At 42.4% G+C, this 15,482-nt stretch overlaps 2 protein-coding genes and 1 pseudogene across 4 annotated transcripts in view; 1 reads left to right on the top strand and 2 right to left on the bottom strand.

Annotated features, from left to right (window-relative positions):
- Positions 1–74: 74 nt before the first annotated feature.
- On the top strand, positions 75–11,175 carry acad8 (acyl-CoA dehydrogenase family, member 8). Its single transcript, XM_014162994.2, has 11 exons — positions 75–220; positions 6,331–6,431; positions 6,702–6,871; positions 8,348–8,457; positions 8,593–8,669; positions 8,769–8,906; positions 9,139–9,274; positions 9,418–9,515; positions 9,603–9,755; positions 10,200–10,302; positions 10,464–11,175. Exons 1-11 carry the CDS (start codon positions 106–108, stop codon positions 10,520–10,522), a joined length of 1,260 nt encoding a protein of 419 aa, XP_014018469.2. The 5' UTR covers positions 75–105; the 3' UTR covers positions 10,523–11,175.
- Positions 839–1,502, bottom strand: LOC123729283 (serine/threonine-protein kinase 19-like; annotated as a pseudogene).
- A 2,201-nt stretch (positions 11,176–13,376) lies between the features above and the next one.
- The window catches only part of esamb (endothelial cell adhesion molecule b), an 80,843-nt gene continuing 78,737 nt past the window's right edge, over positions 13,377–15,482 (bottom strand). For 2 of the 3 annotated variants that reach the window (XM_045703807.1, XM_045703808.1), the window contains 2 exons: positions 15,321–15,450; positions 13,377–15,116 (listed from right to left, as the gene is read on the bottom strand). In XM_045703807.1, the coding sequence (XP_045559763.1) occupies positions 14,213–15,116; positions 15,321–15,450 (1,034 nt within the window). In that variant the 3' untranslated portion in view covers positions 13,377–14,212. The remainder of the gene's footprint in view (positions 15,117–15,320; positions 15,451–15,482) is intronic. The other variant, XM_045703809.1, reaches the window with a different exon arrangement.

The following is a 15,482-nucleotide window of genomic DNA, read 5'->3' on the forward strand; positions in this document are numbered from 1 at the left end:
TTTAGAAGAAAACTAAGCAAGCGACCCAATATAAGAACTACACGTATCTTGTGTAATGGAACTACATTTCCCTACAGCAGCAGCGTGATATAACCAATAACCAACATGGCGGCCATGGGAACGTTATCTAGAGTTGTCAGACTGAGTTCATGCATCGGCAGAAGTCGGCGATTAATATTTAACAGCACACAGAGACGAGGAATAGCTTCGTGTATTGACCGTAAGCATTTTGGGTTTCAAAATCGTTGGTAGACTAATGCAGACTTGCACTACTAACCATCTGACGCGTTAGGTAGTTGGGATGAGCTGAATAGCTCTCTAAACTAGCTAACGTTAGCTGAGTACTGTAACGTTAGTAGGTAACTGACTGCAGATAACGTTAGTGTTTTTTTTTTCATTGCCTAGTGTGTTTTTTCCAGCAATGCATTCCTACTTAAGTACTAGTTAGTTAAATTGACCACAGTTAGTAACGACAGACAGTAAAAACTAACGTTATATTACCTAAGTAGCAATGTAACCTCTGGTCGTCAAGTTATACTCAATCGTCATTTTGCAGCCAAAGTAGTCGTGTTGATACAGTATTTTAGTATTTTATATTTTTTTTTACATTTTATTTAATGAAACCGGACAATATTGTATTTTACACCATTGGCATTTCATCGACCTACAAGGTTTCACTTTGTACAATTGGCAGAAAAAAACTTCCATAAAAACAAGGCAATAACAAATGATTAACCACAGGTTAATTTGGTGTAACATGGCCACTCATCATGCTCAGTTGCTCTGGGGGTTTCTTCCGTGAAACAGGTCGTTATATCCATTCAGTCAGTTGAGTTCATTAGTCCACACACCTTAACAATGTTCCTGAAGTTGTGGGTATACATTCTACTAACTCTGCACCAATGATGTCATGGATGTGGTACTTGATCGGAATTTAATCTGAGTTGGTCTGTCTCTCCTCCAGGCTTCAGACTAAGTTATATTTGGACTTCTTAACCATGCCCAGCACAGCTTTACGACCCTGTATTAGGTACTTGGTGAATTTGCCAGTTGGGGATAGAGAGCTGCCAGCACTCCTTGAGCATTTTGTGTTTGTTGAAGCTCAGGTTGTTGTAGAAGGTCAGCACTTTCTCCAGGAACTTCTCCAATGTGCCCAGTGTCCATCTCCCCAGGACTTTAGCCTTGTAGTCTGCAGCGAACACCAACCCAAAGACCTCAGCGTCAAAGCCCAGCGGAACATCAACACCTCCCCTGTTCCCTCAAGTCACTCAGCTGCATGTCCACTTGGGTCCAACCATTGTGTATAGTTGGTGTTTTAGGACAACTTGTGGAAGGGCGTCATTGAAGTGTTTGCGTGAGAATGTTATAAGGTCATGCAAGTCGGCTTTGAGGTCCAGTGGTCCCTCTTCTCCATTGTTGACAGCACCAAACTGCTTCTCATTGCGAACTCTTCGTTTCTTCACTTTAAATGTGTCTGGTATAAGGCCCTGTTTTCTGTTCATAACTGACATAAAGTAATCATTGCTGTAGCAACTCCTCGTCAAACAAGATTTTCAAATAGTTTTCGTGTTGATATATTTTAACAGTCTGAATTTTGAGATTGCATGCTGGTGTACAGGCAGGCCTGCTTGAGGACAGCCACTTGATACGTATTGGTCAGCCATGGCTCCTTTTCACCTCTCTGAGGCAGGGGTGTGTGTACTATGCCCCCGACTTTAAACATTTTAAAAAAATTATTTAACCAGGTAGGCCAGTTGAGAACAAGTTCTCATTTACAACTGCGACCTGGGCAAGATAAAGCAAAGCAGTGCGACAAAAACAACAATACAGAGTTACACATAAACAAACGTACAGTCAATAACACAATAGGTAAATCTATATACAGTGTGTGCCAATGTAGAAGAGTAGGGAGGTAAGGCAATAAATAGGCCACGGAGGCAAAATAATTAAAATTTAGCATTGACGCTGGAGTGATGTGCAGATAATGATGTGCAAGTAGAGATACTGGGGTGCAAGAGGATAAGTAACAATATGAGGATGAGGTAGTTGGGTGCACTATTTACAGATTGGCTGTGTACAGGGACAGTGATCGGTAAGCTGCTCTGACAGCTGATGCTTAAAGTTAGAGAGGGAGATATAAGTCTACAGCTTCATTGAATTTTGAAATTCGTTCTAGTCATTGTCAGCAGAGAACTGGAAGGAAAGGCGGCCAAAGCATGTGTTGGCTTTGGGGGTGACCAGTGAAATATACCTGCTGGAGCGCGTGCTACGGGTGGGTGTTGCTATGGTGACCAGTGAGCTGAGATAAGGCGGGGCTTTACCTAGCATAGACCTATAGAGGACCTGGAGCCAGTGGGTTTGGCGACGAATATGTAGTGAGGGCCAGCCAACGTGAGCATACAGGTCACAGTGGTGGGTAGTATATGGGGCTTTGGTGACAAAACGGATGGCACTGTGATAGTGTTGGAGGCTATTTTGTAAATGACATCGCCAAAGTCAAGGATCGGTAGGATAGTCAGTTTTACGAGGATATGTTTGGCAACATGAGTGAAGGAGGCTTTGTTGCGAAATAGGAAGACGATTCTAGATTTAATTTTGATTGGAGATGTTTTAATATGATTCTGGAACGAGAGTTTACAGTCTAACCAGACACCTAGGTATTTGTAGTTGTCCACATATTCTAAGTCAGAACCGTCCAGAGTAGTGAAGCTAGTCAGGCGGGAGTGTGCGGGCAGCAATCGGTTGAAGAGCATGCACTTAGTTTTACTTGCATTTAAAAGCAGTTGGAGGCCTCGGAAGGAGTGTTATAAGGCATTGAAGCTTGTTTGGAGGTTTGTTAGCACAGTGTCCAAAGAAGGGCCAGATGTGAATGGTGTCGTCTGCATTGAGGTGGACAAAATAGTCCAAATTGGTGAAGTGAAATGAAAAAAATAACTTGTTTCAAAAAATTCAAAACAATAAAAAACTGAAAAGTGGTGCGTGTATATGTATTCACCCCCTTTGCTATGAAACCCCTAAATACGATCTGGTGCAACAAATTACCTTCAGAAGTCACATAATTAGATTGTACACAGGTGGACTTTATTTAAGTGTCACATGATCTGTCACATGATCTCAGTATAGAAAGGCACCAGAGTCTGTAACACCACTAAGCAAGTGGCACCACCAAGTAAGCGGCACCATGAAGACCAATGAGCTCTCCAAACAGGTCAGGGACAAAGTTGTGGAGAAGTACAGATCAGAGTTGGGTTATAAAAAAAAAAAATCTGAAACTTTGAACATTCCACAGAGCACCATTAAATCCATTATTAAAAAATGGAAAGAATATGGCACCACAATAAACCTACCAAGAGAGGGCCACCCACCAAAACTCACAGACCGGGCAAGGAGGGCATTATTCAGAGAGGCAACAAAGAGACCAACGATAACCCTGAAGGAGCTGCAAAGCTCCACAGCGGAGATTGGAGTATCTGTCCATAGGACCACTTTAAGCCATACACTCCACAGAGCTGGGCTTTACGGAAGAGAAAAAAATGACATTGCTTAAAGAAAAAAAATAAGCAAACACGTTTGGTGTTCGCCAAAAGGCATGTGGGAGACTCCCTAAACATATGGAAGAATGTACTCTGGTCAGATGAGACCTAAATTGAGCTTTTTGGCGATCAAGGAAAATGCTATGTCTGGTGCAAACCCAACACCTCTCATCACCCCGAGAACAACATCCCTACACTGAAGCATGAATGTGGCAGCATCATGCTGTGGGGATGTTTTTCATCGGCAGGGACTGGGAAACTGGTCAGAATTGGAAGAAATGATGGATGGCGCTAAATACAAGGAAATCCTTGAGGGAAACCTGTTTCAGTCTTCCAGAGATTTGAGACTGAGACGGAGGTTCACCTTCCAGCAGGACAATAACCCTAAGCTGCTAAAGCAACAATTGAGTGGTTTAAGGGGAAACATTTAAATGTATTGGAATGGCCTAGTCAAAGCCCAGACCTCAATCCAATTGAGAATCTGTGGTATGACTTAAAGATTGCTGTACACCAGCAGAACCCATCCAACTTGAAGGAGCTGGAGCAGTTTTGCCTTGAAGAATGGGCAAAAATCCCAGTGGCTAAATGTGCCAAGCTTATAGAGACATACCCCAAGAGACTTGCAGCTGTAATTGCTGCAAAAGGTGCCTCTACAAAGTATTGGCTTTGGGGGAGGGTGAATAGTTATGCACTCTCAAGTTTTCATTTTTTTTTGTCTTATTTCACAATACAAAATATTTTTTATCTTCAAAGTGGTAGGCATGTTGTGTAAATCAAATGATACAAACCACCCAAACATCAATTTTAATTCCAGGTTGTAAGGCAACAAAATGGAAAAAATGTCAATTTAGCCCATAATCCCTGATGGGCCTACATCTAATTTCAGATAGTTTACAGTAGCCTAGACAAGATGTAGGCAAGAGGTAAACTGAATGATTCATCAGCTTGCTTACTTCAAACAGAAACATTTATTCAACATGTATAGCGAGGCGATTTCAAGGTAAGAAGTGCTTGTTTTCCATTAGCCTGCTTTAATAGGCTACTGAGGATGGGGTCATGATTTCAATCACTGAATTAAATATGAATTATATGTGCTTGTCAAAAACAGCCCATGTATATTTTTTTGATTTCTTTTTCACCTGTAGCCTAATCAGACTACTGTTAACATCAATCTAATGTGTTCTAACAACTGATCGGCAGTTGCGATAGAGCTTTGATAACTTCCAATTTAATTAACTAAACATGTCCATTGATAATTGGTTTGCCAGCTCCATGTAGGCTACACAAGTGGCACATTAATTTGCAATGCCCCCAGTGATATTGTCATTTCGACATATTTCTTGTATCAAATGGTAGCCGACAGTTGCATATATATTAATAGGCTACTTTATGGCCAACGGAGGCACATTTATAATTCTCCACATTTAATGTCAGTTTCATTGAGGCCCATTCTAAATATATCACAGACAGTGTCACCAGCAAAGCACCATCACACCACCTCCTCCATGCTTCACGGTGGGAACCACACATGCACAGTAGGCGAACGGATGTTCTCTGCATCTCACAAGACATGGCAGTTGGAACCAAAAATCTGAAATGTGGACTCGTCAGACCAAATGACAGATTTCCACCAGTCGAATGTCCATTGCTCGTGTTTCTTCTTATTGGTGTCCTTTAGTAGTAGTTTCTTTGCAGCAATTCGACCATGAAGGCCTGATTCACCCAGTCTCCTCTGAACAGTTGATGTTGAGATGTGTCTGTTAGTTGAACTCTGAAGCATTTATTTGGGCTGCAATTTCTGAGGCTGGTAACTCTAATGAACGTATCCTCTGCAGCAGAGGTAACGTATCTTCTGCAGCAGAGGTAACTCGGGGTCTTCCTTTCCTGTGGCAGTCCTCATGAGAGCCAGTTTCATCATAGCACTTGATGGGTTTTGCGAGTGCACTTGAAGTTCTTGAAATTTTCTGGATTGACTTACCTTCATCGCTTAAAGTAATGATGGACTGTCGTTTCTCTTTGCTTTATTCAGCTGCTCTTGCCATAATATGGACTTGGTCTTTTACCAAATAGGGCTATCTTCTGTATACCACCCCTACAACGCAACGGATTGACTCAAATGCATTAAGAAGGAAAGAAATTCCACAAGGCACACCTGTTAATTGAAATGCATTCCAGGTGACTACCTCATGAAGCTGGTTGAGAGAATGCCAAGAGTGTGCAAAGCTGTCATCAAGGCAAAGGTTGGCTACTTTGAAGAATGTCAAATATAAAATATATTTTGATTTGTTTAACACGTTTTTGGTTACTACATGATTCCATATGTGTTATTTCATAGTTTTTATGTCATCACTATTATTCTACAATGTAGAAAATATTAAAAATAAAGAAAAACCCTTGAATGAGTAGGTGTGTCCAAACTTTTTACTGGTACTGTATATATTTTTAAAAGAAATACCATGGTGGCTGCAGTGCAACTTAGAAATAGCCCAAAAACCTGCAACTTGCTAACAATACATTTTCACCTGCGACATCGTTTTCAAAGTAAGCCAATTTGGCCGGAACACCGCTAACATGGCAACACTGTTCTGGCCTGACCTACGTTGAGTTGGACGGATGTGAAGAAAGGGCGTGTGTCATGTTCAATGGTTGTTTGAACTTTTTCACATGAAGAGAAATAGTATGTTTAAAAGGATTCTGGTCATTTTTCCTTACTCTACAGTACTATCATTGTCTTATACCGCTAGGCTTTATTCAGTATGTGCCCTGCGTGACACTATTCTTAACTCCCTCCTTGCAGCTGCTCATGGCCTCAGCGATGAACAGAAGGAGTTTCAGAAGATGGCCTTTGACTTCGCAGCCCATGAAATGTCTCCACACATGGCCGAGTGGGATGAAAAGGTACTAACCACTGTGCAGTGCAGCTTGTTTAGCTAGATTTTTGAGCCACTTTAAAATCGGACTCCTTTCAACCCATCCATATCAATGGAAGAAATGGAACGGTATCAAACATATGGAAACTACATGTTTGACTCCTTTGCATCAATGCCATTCCAATGAGCCTGCCCTCCTACAGCTCCTCCCACCAGCCTCCTCTGCAATCACTCATCCCCTTTTTTGTGTAAGAGGGCATTTGTTTGAACGTAAAAGCATATTTTTTTTATTGTTCAGGAAATCTTCCCGGTGGAGACCATGCGAAAGGCTGCCCAGCTGGGGTTTGGGGGGATCTATGTCCAGCCGGAGGTGGGGGGATCTGGCCTGTCTCGCCTGGACACCTCGGTCATCTTTGAGGCATTATCGACAGGCTGTGTCAGCACCACAGCCTACATCAGCATTCATAAGTAAGGCCTGGCCAATGCCAGCAATCACCACAACATTCAACCTCTCTAAAGGGTCTGCTCAAGAGACCCCTGCTTTAAATTAATATCTAGTCAATTGCCTATAGGGGATTTTTGGTGTATGTATGGGGTAGAGGTCGACCGATTTATGATTTTTCAACGCCGATACCGATTTATTGGAGGACCAAAAAAAGCCGACGCTGATTACTGAATGAACAATGAACACTTATTTTAACTTAATATAATACATAAATAATGAAACATGCTCAATTTGGTTTAAATAATGCAAAAACACAGTGTTGGAGAAGAAAGTAAAAGTGCAATATGTGCCATGTAAAAAAGCTAACGTTTAAGTTCCTTGCCCAGAACATGAAAACATATGAAAGCTGGTGGTTCGATATTCCCAGTTCTTTAATATTCCCAGTTAGGTTTTAGGTTGTAGTTATTATAGGAATTATGACACGTCGACTATTTCTCTCTATACCATTAGTTTTTCATATACCTTTGACTATTGGATGTTCTAATAGGCACTTTAGTATTGCCAGCCTAATCTCAGGAGTTGATAGGCTTGAAGTCATAAACAGCGCTGTGAAGCAAGCATTGCCTAAGAGCTGCTGGCAAACGCTCAGTCAGACAGCTCTATCAAATCATAGACTTAATTATAATATAGTAAACACAAATACAAGCCGTTGGTCATTAATATGGTCAAATCCGGAAACTATAATTTCAAAAACAAAACGTTTATTCTTTCAGTGAAATACGGAACCGTTCCGTATTTTATCGAACGGGCGGCATCCCTAAGTCTAAATATTGCTGTTACATTGTACAACCTTCAATGTTATGTCATAATTATGTAACATTTTGGCAAATTAGTTCTCAATGAGCCAGGCGACCCAAACTGTTGCATATACCCTGGCTCTGCGTGCAATGAACGCAAGAGAAGTGACACAATTTCTCTCGTTAATATTGCCTGCTAACATGAATTTCTTTTAACTAAATATGCAGGTTTAAAAAATATACTTCTGTTTATTGACTTTAAGAAAGGCATTGATGTTTATGGTTAGGTACATTCGTGCAACGATTGTGCTTTTTTCGCGAATGCGCTTAATTCATCCCCCATTTGGGGAAGTAGGCTGTGATTCGATGATAAATTAACAGTCACCGCATTGATTATATGCAACGCAGGACAAGCTAGTTAACTACACATGGTTGATGATATTACTAGGTTAACTAGTGATTTTGTGAAGATTGATTGTTTTTATAAGATAAGTTTAATGCTAGCTAGCAACTTACCTTAGCTCCTTGCTGCACTTGCGTAACAGGTGGTCAGCTTGCCACGCAGTTTCCTCGTGGAATGCAATGTAATCGGAGTCCAAAAAGGCCGATTACCGATTTGTTATGAAAACTTGAAATCGGCCCAAATTAATCGGCCAACCTCTAGTATGGGGTGTTCATTAATGGATGCTTATTTCTGTGCAGCATGTGTAACTGGATGATTGACACCTTCGGCAACACTGAGCAGAGGGAGAAGTTCTGCCCTGAGCTTTGTACGATGGACAAGTTTGCCTCTTATTGTCTCACTGAGCCAGGTTGGTATTTTGTCTTAATTTTTCTAGTATGTGATAGTGTGTCATGCATTGACACCATGAACCTGTATAATGTGGTTATGAAGCGGTTTTATTTCTGAATCTTTTTGTCTTATTGAATCTCATTTCACGTTTCAGGCAGTGGCAGTGATGCTGCTTCGTTACTCACTACTGCAAAGTTGGAAGGAGACCATTATATCCTCAATGGTTCCAAGGTACTGTTTTTTTTATTTCCTCTCCATACAATAGCTGATAGAATAAATTGTGATATAAAGTGGAAGCTCCTATCTCACTGTGTATGTGTCCTACTGCAGGCCTTCATCAGTGGAGGAGGAGACACAGACGTGTACATAGTAATGTGCCGGACGGGAAGGAAAGGTCCCAAGGGGATCTCCTGTGTGGTGGTGGAGAAAGACACTCCAGGACTCAGCTTTGGCAAGAAGGAGAAGAAGGTAGCTGGCATTTGATTGATGTTGATATTGTCTTAAATTGGTCATTTTGAATACAATCCTTATGTCTTATAAACTGTAAAGCAGGAACCTACAAACTTACATGGTCTGTAGTTCATGTCCTCATGTCTAAGTGAAGCCATGTCCACCAGTGGGCATAGTTGAGTCATAGTCATGTTGAAGCCCTGAGGGATGCAGTGATTCTCCAACTGAGGCCTCTATTCCCTCTCTCCAGGTGGGATGGAACTCTCAGCCAACCAGAGCAGTGATCTTAGAGGACTGCCACGTCCCAGTGACCAATCGGCTGGGTCAGGAGGGACAGGGCTTCAACATTGCTATGAGAGGCCTGAACGGAGGCAGGATCAACATTGGTGAGATGGCACCAGATTTACCTTTTGTTTCAATGGTTTGTATTTGATGGCCATCTATATATTTTTCTCAAGTCGGCTTTGAAAACACAACCAATGCTCAGGTGTCAGCTACATTAACTTACATTGGGTTTATCTGCCTGCAGCCTCGTGTTCTCTTGGGGCGGCCCATGCATGTGTACAGCTGGCAAGAGATCACCTGTTAGTACGCAAGCAGTTTGGAGAGACTCTCTCTAACAACCAGGTAAGCATACCATCAAGTCTACGGCTTTGAATTGGGAAAGACCTGTAGTAATCCAATAGGATATTTGATTCTGGGTTCCTTCTGTAGTTCCTGCAGTTTAAGTTGGCAGAGATGGCAACCAAGCTAGTGGTGTCACGTCTGTTGCTGCGCGAGGCTGCCCTGGCATTGCAGGAGAGCAGATCTGACGCTGTGTCCCTCTGCTCCATGGCCAAACTCTTTGTCACTGACGAGTGCTTCAACGTGAGTCAATATTATCTCTTAAAATGGTTCTTATGGATAGACCCCAAAGAATTATGAAAATACTGTTATTTTAGTATTTACTGTAAAACTTCCATTAGCCTGGGCATGTATTTGCTTAAACTGCAGCAGACTTGTTTTGACATGCGGGGATCAGTCATTCAACGCAAGGAAGAGATGCAGTGAAATTCCACTTCAGCAGACCCGTAAAATGCAGACAGTGCACGATTAATTACACTTTTTTGGGACTCAGAGCTTATTATAGGCCAGTGTTTATTTGCTAAAATGTGAAACGATGCCCGGCCATTAAGAGACCAATGCTTGTTGGAGACTCAACATTTAATGGACGTTTTACACTAAGCGGTCTCCTTTTGCACACTGGTAATGATGTAGTCTATCAGATGTAGCTGGACATCTCTCTCACATCGGTATCTCTGCCCTCAACAGATCTGTAACCAGGCACTCCAGATGCATGGTGGATACGGTTACCTCAAAGACTACGCTGTTCAGCAGTTTGTCCGGGACATCAGAGTACACCAGATACTGGAGGGTATGTATACACCTTGCTTACCGTGACAAAGCTGTCCTTCTGAAATTCTGCTCTATAACAGATGGTTATCAGTATTTGAATGGTAATGCACACCTCTTTATAAACTTAGGCACTGTTGTTGCACTGACGTTTTACCCTTTTATATTTCCTTTCTCTTTCAGGAACAAATGAAGTGATGCGGATGATAATTGCCAGAAGTTTACTGTCAGAGTCTGGATAAATGTAATGCCATGGGCCATCCAAAACTTGACTTTCTGCTGTCCTGAAGGGATGGTGGTGGCAGCCATGTGGTGTTTGACTGGATCCCTCAAGTGTCTTGAACTCACCCTCTTTTAAAGGGGGAAAATACTATAGCAGTTTTGTTTTTGAGATTACTGTAGACTAAAGCTGTCATTAGGTCCTCCTGTCCTGTTTGCATGGAATTAAATGTTATGTAAACATTCATTTAGGTATTTTAAATAAGTTGCTCATTGAGAGATACAGTTTGGAAGTGAATATATTACGTTAAAAATGTAATATTTTGGTTAGTATTGGGGTGAAGCTTTTTAGTTGTCTTGCAATAAAAACAATGCATCTATATCAGATGGTTAGTTTGACATCATGGCCTCTCCTGCAAAGTGGCCTTTCATGTGTAACATGGCAACATTTGGAGGAAACTTTGTTATGATGGCAACATTTGAAACATGAGCAAGTTTAGTTCTCATGACACAATTCCAGTTTAATCCTAAAACAAATGTATCTAGGCGGGTTGGATGACTGCAAAGTTTCATGTATGGTGTGTGTAATATAATATTTGGTGCTCAAATGTGACTGGATTGTCAGTCATTTACACTCAAAATAAAGCTGTCAGACAGCACTAGATAAAAGTTTAAATGTTGTGCATTTTCTCAGCTATGTTACTACATTACGATGAAAACCATGTTTATTTAAAGTTTTAAAGGTCCAATGCAGCCGTTTTCTCAATATCAAATTATCTCTGGGTAACAATTATGTACCTTACCGTGATGGAAATTCTTGTTCGATGCTAAAAAAAAAAATAGCTCTTATACTGAACGGCCATGATCATTTTCACAATTTCACAGTATTATTCCAACCTCAGAACACAGGGAAATCACATTTGTGACTGCACTGAACCTTTTGGAGTTAAGGGAAAAATATTTAAAACCCAGATCTCAGCCATTGAACAAACATTATAGCCTAGCATTATCAAAGAATTATACATTCCAACTACCTAATTAAGATTAATATATTCTCTCAGTATACATGAATGTGATAAAACCACAATATTCTTATTAGATACATGTACAAGTATGGGTCAACGCTTTGTCTTTAAACATTTCCAGTATTGAAATTCTATAAAATACCTGTATAGAGCATGTATGGCAGGTTTTACTGGAGTTGTAACAACTCAACATGAACAGTTGGCCTGAGAAGACTGTGTCAAGGAGGACTAAGGGAGTGTGCTTTACTGTATATCAGGTATTTGCGTGTGTGAAGTTAAATGTTTAACCCATCTCTATGGGCAGTGATGTGCTTTCAAGTGTCAACATGATGTGGGTTCATGAGCATGTTCTCTCCAGACAACACCTCCCTTATCAATGTCCATGTCATAACTGGCATATAACAAACAATTTTACACAATGTATATAAGTCAAATACAGTGCATTTGGAAAGCATTCAGACCTCGTGACTTTTTCCACATTTTGTTATGTTACAGCCTTATTCTAAAATTGATTAAATTGTTTTTTCCCCCCATATCAATCTACACACAATACCCCATAATGACAAAACAAAAACAGATTTTTAGAAATGTTTGCAAATGTATTAAATAAATTATGGAAAAATCACATTTACATAAGTATTCAGACCCTTTACTCCGTACTTTGTTGAAGCACCTTTGGCAGCGATTACAGCCTAGAGTCTTCTTGGTTATGATGCTACAAGCTTGGCACAATTGTATTTGGGGAGTTTCTCCCATTCTTGTATGCAGATCCTCTCAAGCTCTGTCAGATTAGATGGGGAGCATCGCTGCACAGCTATTTTCAGGTCTCTCCCGAGATGTTTGATCGGGTTCAAGTCCGGGCTCTGGCTGGGCCACTCAAGGACTTTCAGAGACGGTCCCGAAGCCACTCCTGCGTTGTCTTGGCTGTGTGCTTAGGGTCGTTGTCCTGTTGAAAGGTGAACAATCCCCTCAGTCTGAGGTCCTGAGCGCTCTGGAGGTTTTCATCAAGGATCTATGTACTTTGCTCTGTTCATCTTTCCCTCGATCCTGACTAGTCTCCCAGTCCCTGCCACTGAAAAACATCCCCACAGCATGATGCTGCAATGACCATCTTACACCGTTGGGATGGTGCCAGATTTCCTCCAGACGTGACGCTTGGCATTCAGGCCAAATATTTCAAATCGGTTTCATCAGAGAATCTTGTTTCTAATGGTCTGAGAGTCTTTAGGTACCTTTTGGCAAACTCCAAGTGGGCTGTTGTGCCTTTTACTGAAGAGTGGCTTCCGTCTGGCCACTCTACCATAAAGGCCTGATTGGTGGAGTGATGCAGAGATGGGAGAGCCTTCCAGAAGGACAACCATCTCCACAGAGGAACTCTGGAGCTTTGTCAGGGTGACCATCGGGTTGTTGGACACCTCCCTGACCAAGGCCCTTCTCCCCCTGCTTGCTCAGTTTGGTCAGGCGGCCAGCTCTAGGAAGAGTCTTGGTGGTTCCAAACTTCTTCCATTTAAGAACGATGGAGGCCACTGTGTTCTTGGGGACCTTCAATGCTGCAGAAATGTTTTTGTACCTACCCTGTCTCAGATCTGTCTCAACACAATCCTGTCTCGGAGCTCTAAGGACAATTCCTTCGACCTCATGGCTTGGTTTTTGCTCTGACATGCACTGTCAACTGTGAAACCTTATAAAGACAGGTGTGTGCCTTTCCAAATCATGTCCAATCCATTGAATTTACCACAGGTGGACTCCAATCAAGTTGTAGAAACATCTTAAGGATGATCAATGGAAACACGATGGAACCTGAGCTCAATTTAGGGTCTCATAGCAAAGGGTCTGAATACTTATTTAAATAAGGTATTTATGTTTTTTTTATATACATTTGCAAAAATTTCTAAATCTGTTTGCTTTGTCATTATGGGGTTTTGTGTGTAGATTGATGAGGATACATTTTCATATAATCCACTTTAGAATAAGGCTGTAACATAACAAAATGTGGAAAAAGTCAAGGGGTCTGAATACTTTCCAAATGCACTGCATACCGATTCAACAACCTCTTCACAAACAACTTGCTAAAAAAAGGTGTTTTAGAGAATAATTAAGCAATAAGCCCCGGGGGGGTGTGGTATATGGCCAATATCCCAAGGCTAAGGGCTGTTCTTATGCAAGATGCAAAGTGGAGTGCCTGGATTTAGCCCTTATATTGGCCATATACCACAAATCCCCAAGGTGTCTTATTCCTATTATAAATGGGTTACCAATGTAATTAGAGCAGTAAAAAGATATACGGTCTGATATACCACGTCTGCCAGCCAATCAGCATTCAGGGCTCGAACCACCCAGTTTATAAAAGGCCTTAAAGAATATAGAATAGGCCTTGTTTTAACCTTAAAGAATCTGAGCATGGAAAATAAAAGCAAAAACATTTATTTAGCAAAAAAGATTTGAAAACAGCTAAAAGAATAAAAACAAATCAATGAAGTCTTTGAACTTGTGCAGACTTGAATGCAGGGGATTCTACAAGTGTCTTCTTCAGCATGAGCTCTTCTTTCTACTCTGAACATCATTTTGAACGATCACAATAAAAAAGTGTTTTTAATTCCAAGCAAATCTTTCTCTACTCTATGCAATCTTTATCCATTTGCGTCAGTTTTTTGTGCTCAGTAGTAAAACGGGAGACCCTCCAGTGGGCTATACCAGTGATCCAGCCTGGCTCTGAGCGGGCACCATGACAGGCACAGCACCCATACGGGCCAGGGTGGTGGAGCTGATGGGTGAGGTGAGAGGGCGTGGTACCTGGGGCTGGGCCCCCTCAGTCTTGTCGGGGTCTGTGACCATGTGGCCAGGTGGGGAATGGGATCCAGGTGGGGAATGAGGTGGGGCACCGTTAGAACTGGAGGATCTGCTGTGTCCATAGTGAGGCATGCTACTGATGCTGGGGGGTCGGCTGTGGTTGGAACTGGGGGGTTGGCTGTGCCTGTGTGGAGAGCTGCCACTGATGCGGTTCAAGCTTGGAGGTCTGCTGTGCCCATGTGGAGAGGGGGCACCGATATTGTTAGAACTTGGGGGTCGACTGTGCCCCTGGGGGGAGGGGGCACCAATGTTGTTAGAACTATTGGGTCTACTGTACCCATGTGGAGAGGTGACACCAACATGGTTAAAACTTGGTGGTTGACTGAACCCATGGGGAGGAGTGTCAACAATGATACTAGTGCTGAGGAGCCGGGTGTGGCCAGGGGGTGGAGTCCCACTGATGTGGTTAGAACTGGGGGGTCGACTGTGCTCTTGTGGATAGGTGGCATCAATGTTGTTAGCAACACAGAGGGGTCTGGTGTGCCTGGGTGGAAGTGTGCCACTGATGTACCCTGGGAGGCCCTGCAGGGGGTTGAGCTCTCTAGGCCGAAGGCGGTAGGCGTTGAGCACAGAGCCTGTGTCAGAGGCCGGGGCAGTGGGGTAGGGGAAGTTTTTGAGCTGTTGGGGGTCTCCCGGATGGGGGCCCGTGGCTATGGATGACAGCGTGCCATTTTTGGAGATGATGTCTGAGCCTGTGCCACTCTTTGCCCAGGAAACACGCTTGGGTGCCTGGGCATCCTCCCTGTGATGGATAGACAGACAGACAGCCAATGAGAAAACACCAACCAAGATCATATCACATGCTACACACATCCTCCAACCATCAACCTACAGAAATGGAATTAGAACACCTGCATTGTCCATGGTAGAGTCCTAGTAGTTGTACATCCTGTGGTGTTTATCAACTGCACCTGATTTTCCGATAACACACAGAAAAAAATCTCACTTGATATCATTGGCTATCTCCTCCTCTTCGTGGCCTCTCCTCCTCAGCATGAAGATGAGGAAGAGTATGATGGCTACCAGTCCCACGATGGACCCCAGAGTAGCAGCAGCAATCGCTCCAGAATTAGAGGCTGTGGAAGAGGACACACAGAGAGGCTTCAAA

The sequence above is a fragment of the Salmo salar genome, chromosome ssa20 (genome assembly GCF_905237065.1).
Source record: "Salmo salar chromosome ssa20, Ssal_v3.1, whole genome shotgun sequence".
Classification (NCBI taxonomy): Eukaryota; Metazoa; Chordata; class Actinopteri; order Salmoniformes; family Salmonidae; genus Salmo; species Salmo salar.

What these genes read in the sequence shown, in the direction of transcription:
- acad8 (XM_014162994.2), top strand. Translation starts at nt 106, where the DNA reads ATGGCGGCCATGGGAACGTTATCTAGAGTTGTCAGACTGAGTTCATGC. An exon ending in AGACTCTCTCTAACAACCAG is followed by an intron (nt 9,516 to 9,602) that starts GTAAGCATACCA and finishes TTCCTTCTGTAG; the next exon opens with TTCCTGCAGTTTAAGTTGGC. An exon ending in AGTACACCAGATACTGGAGG is followed by an intron (nt 10,303 to 10,463) that starts GTATGTATACAC and finishes TTTCTCTTTCAG; the next exon opens with GAACAAATGAAGTGATGCGG.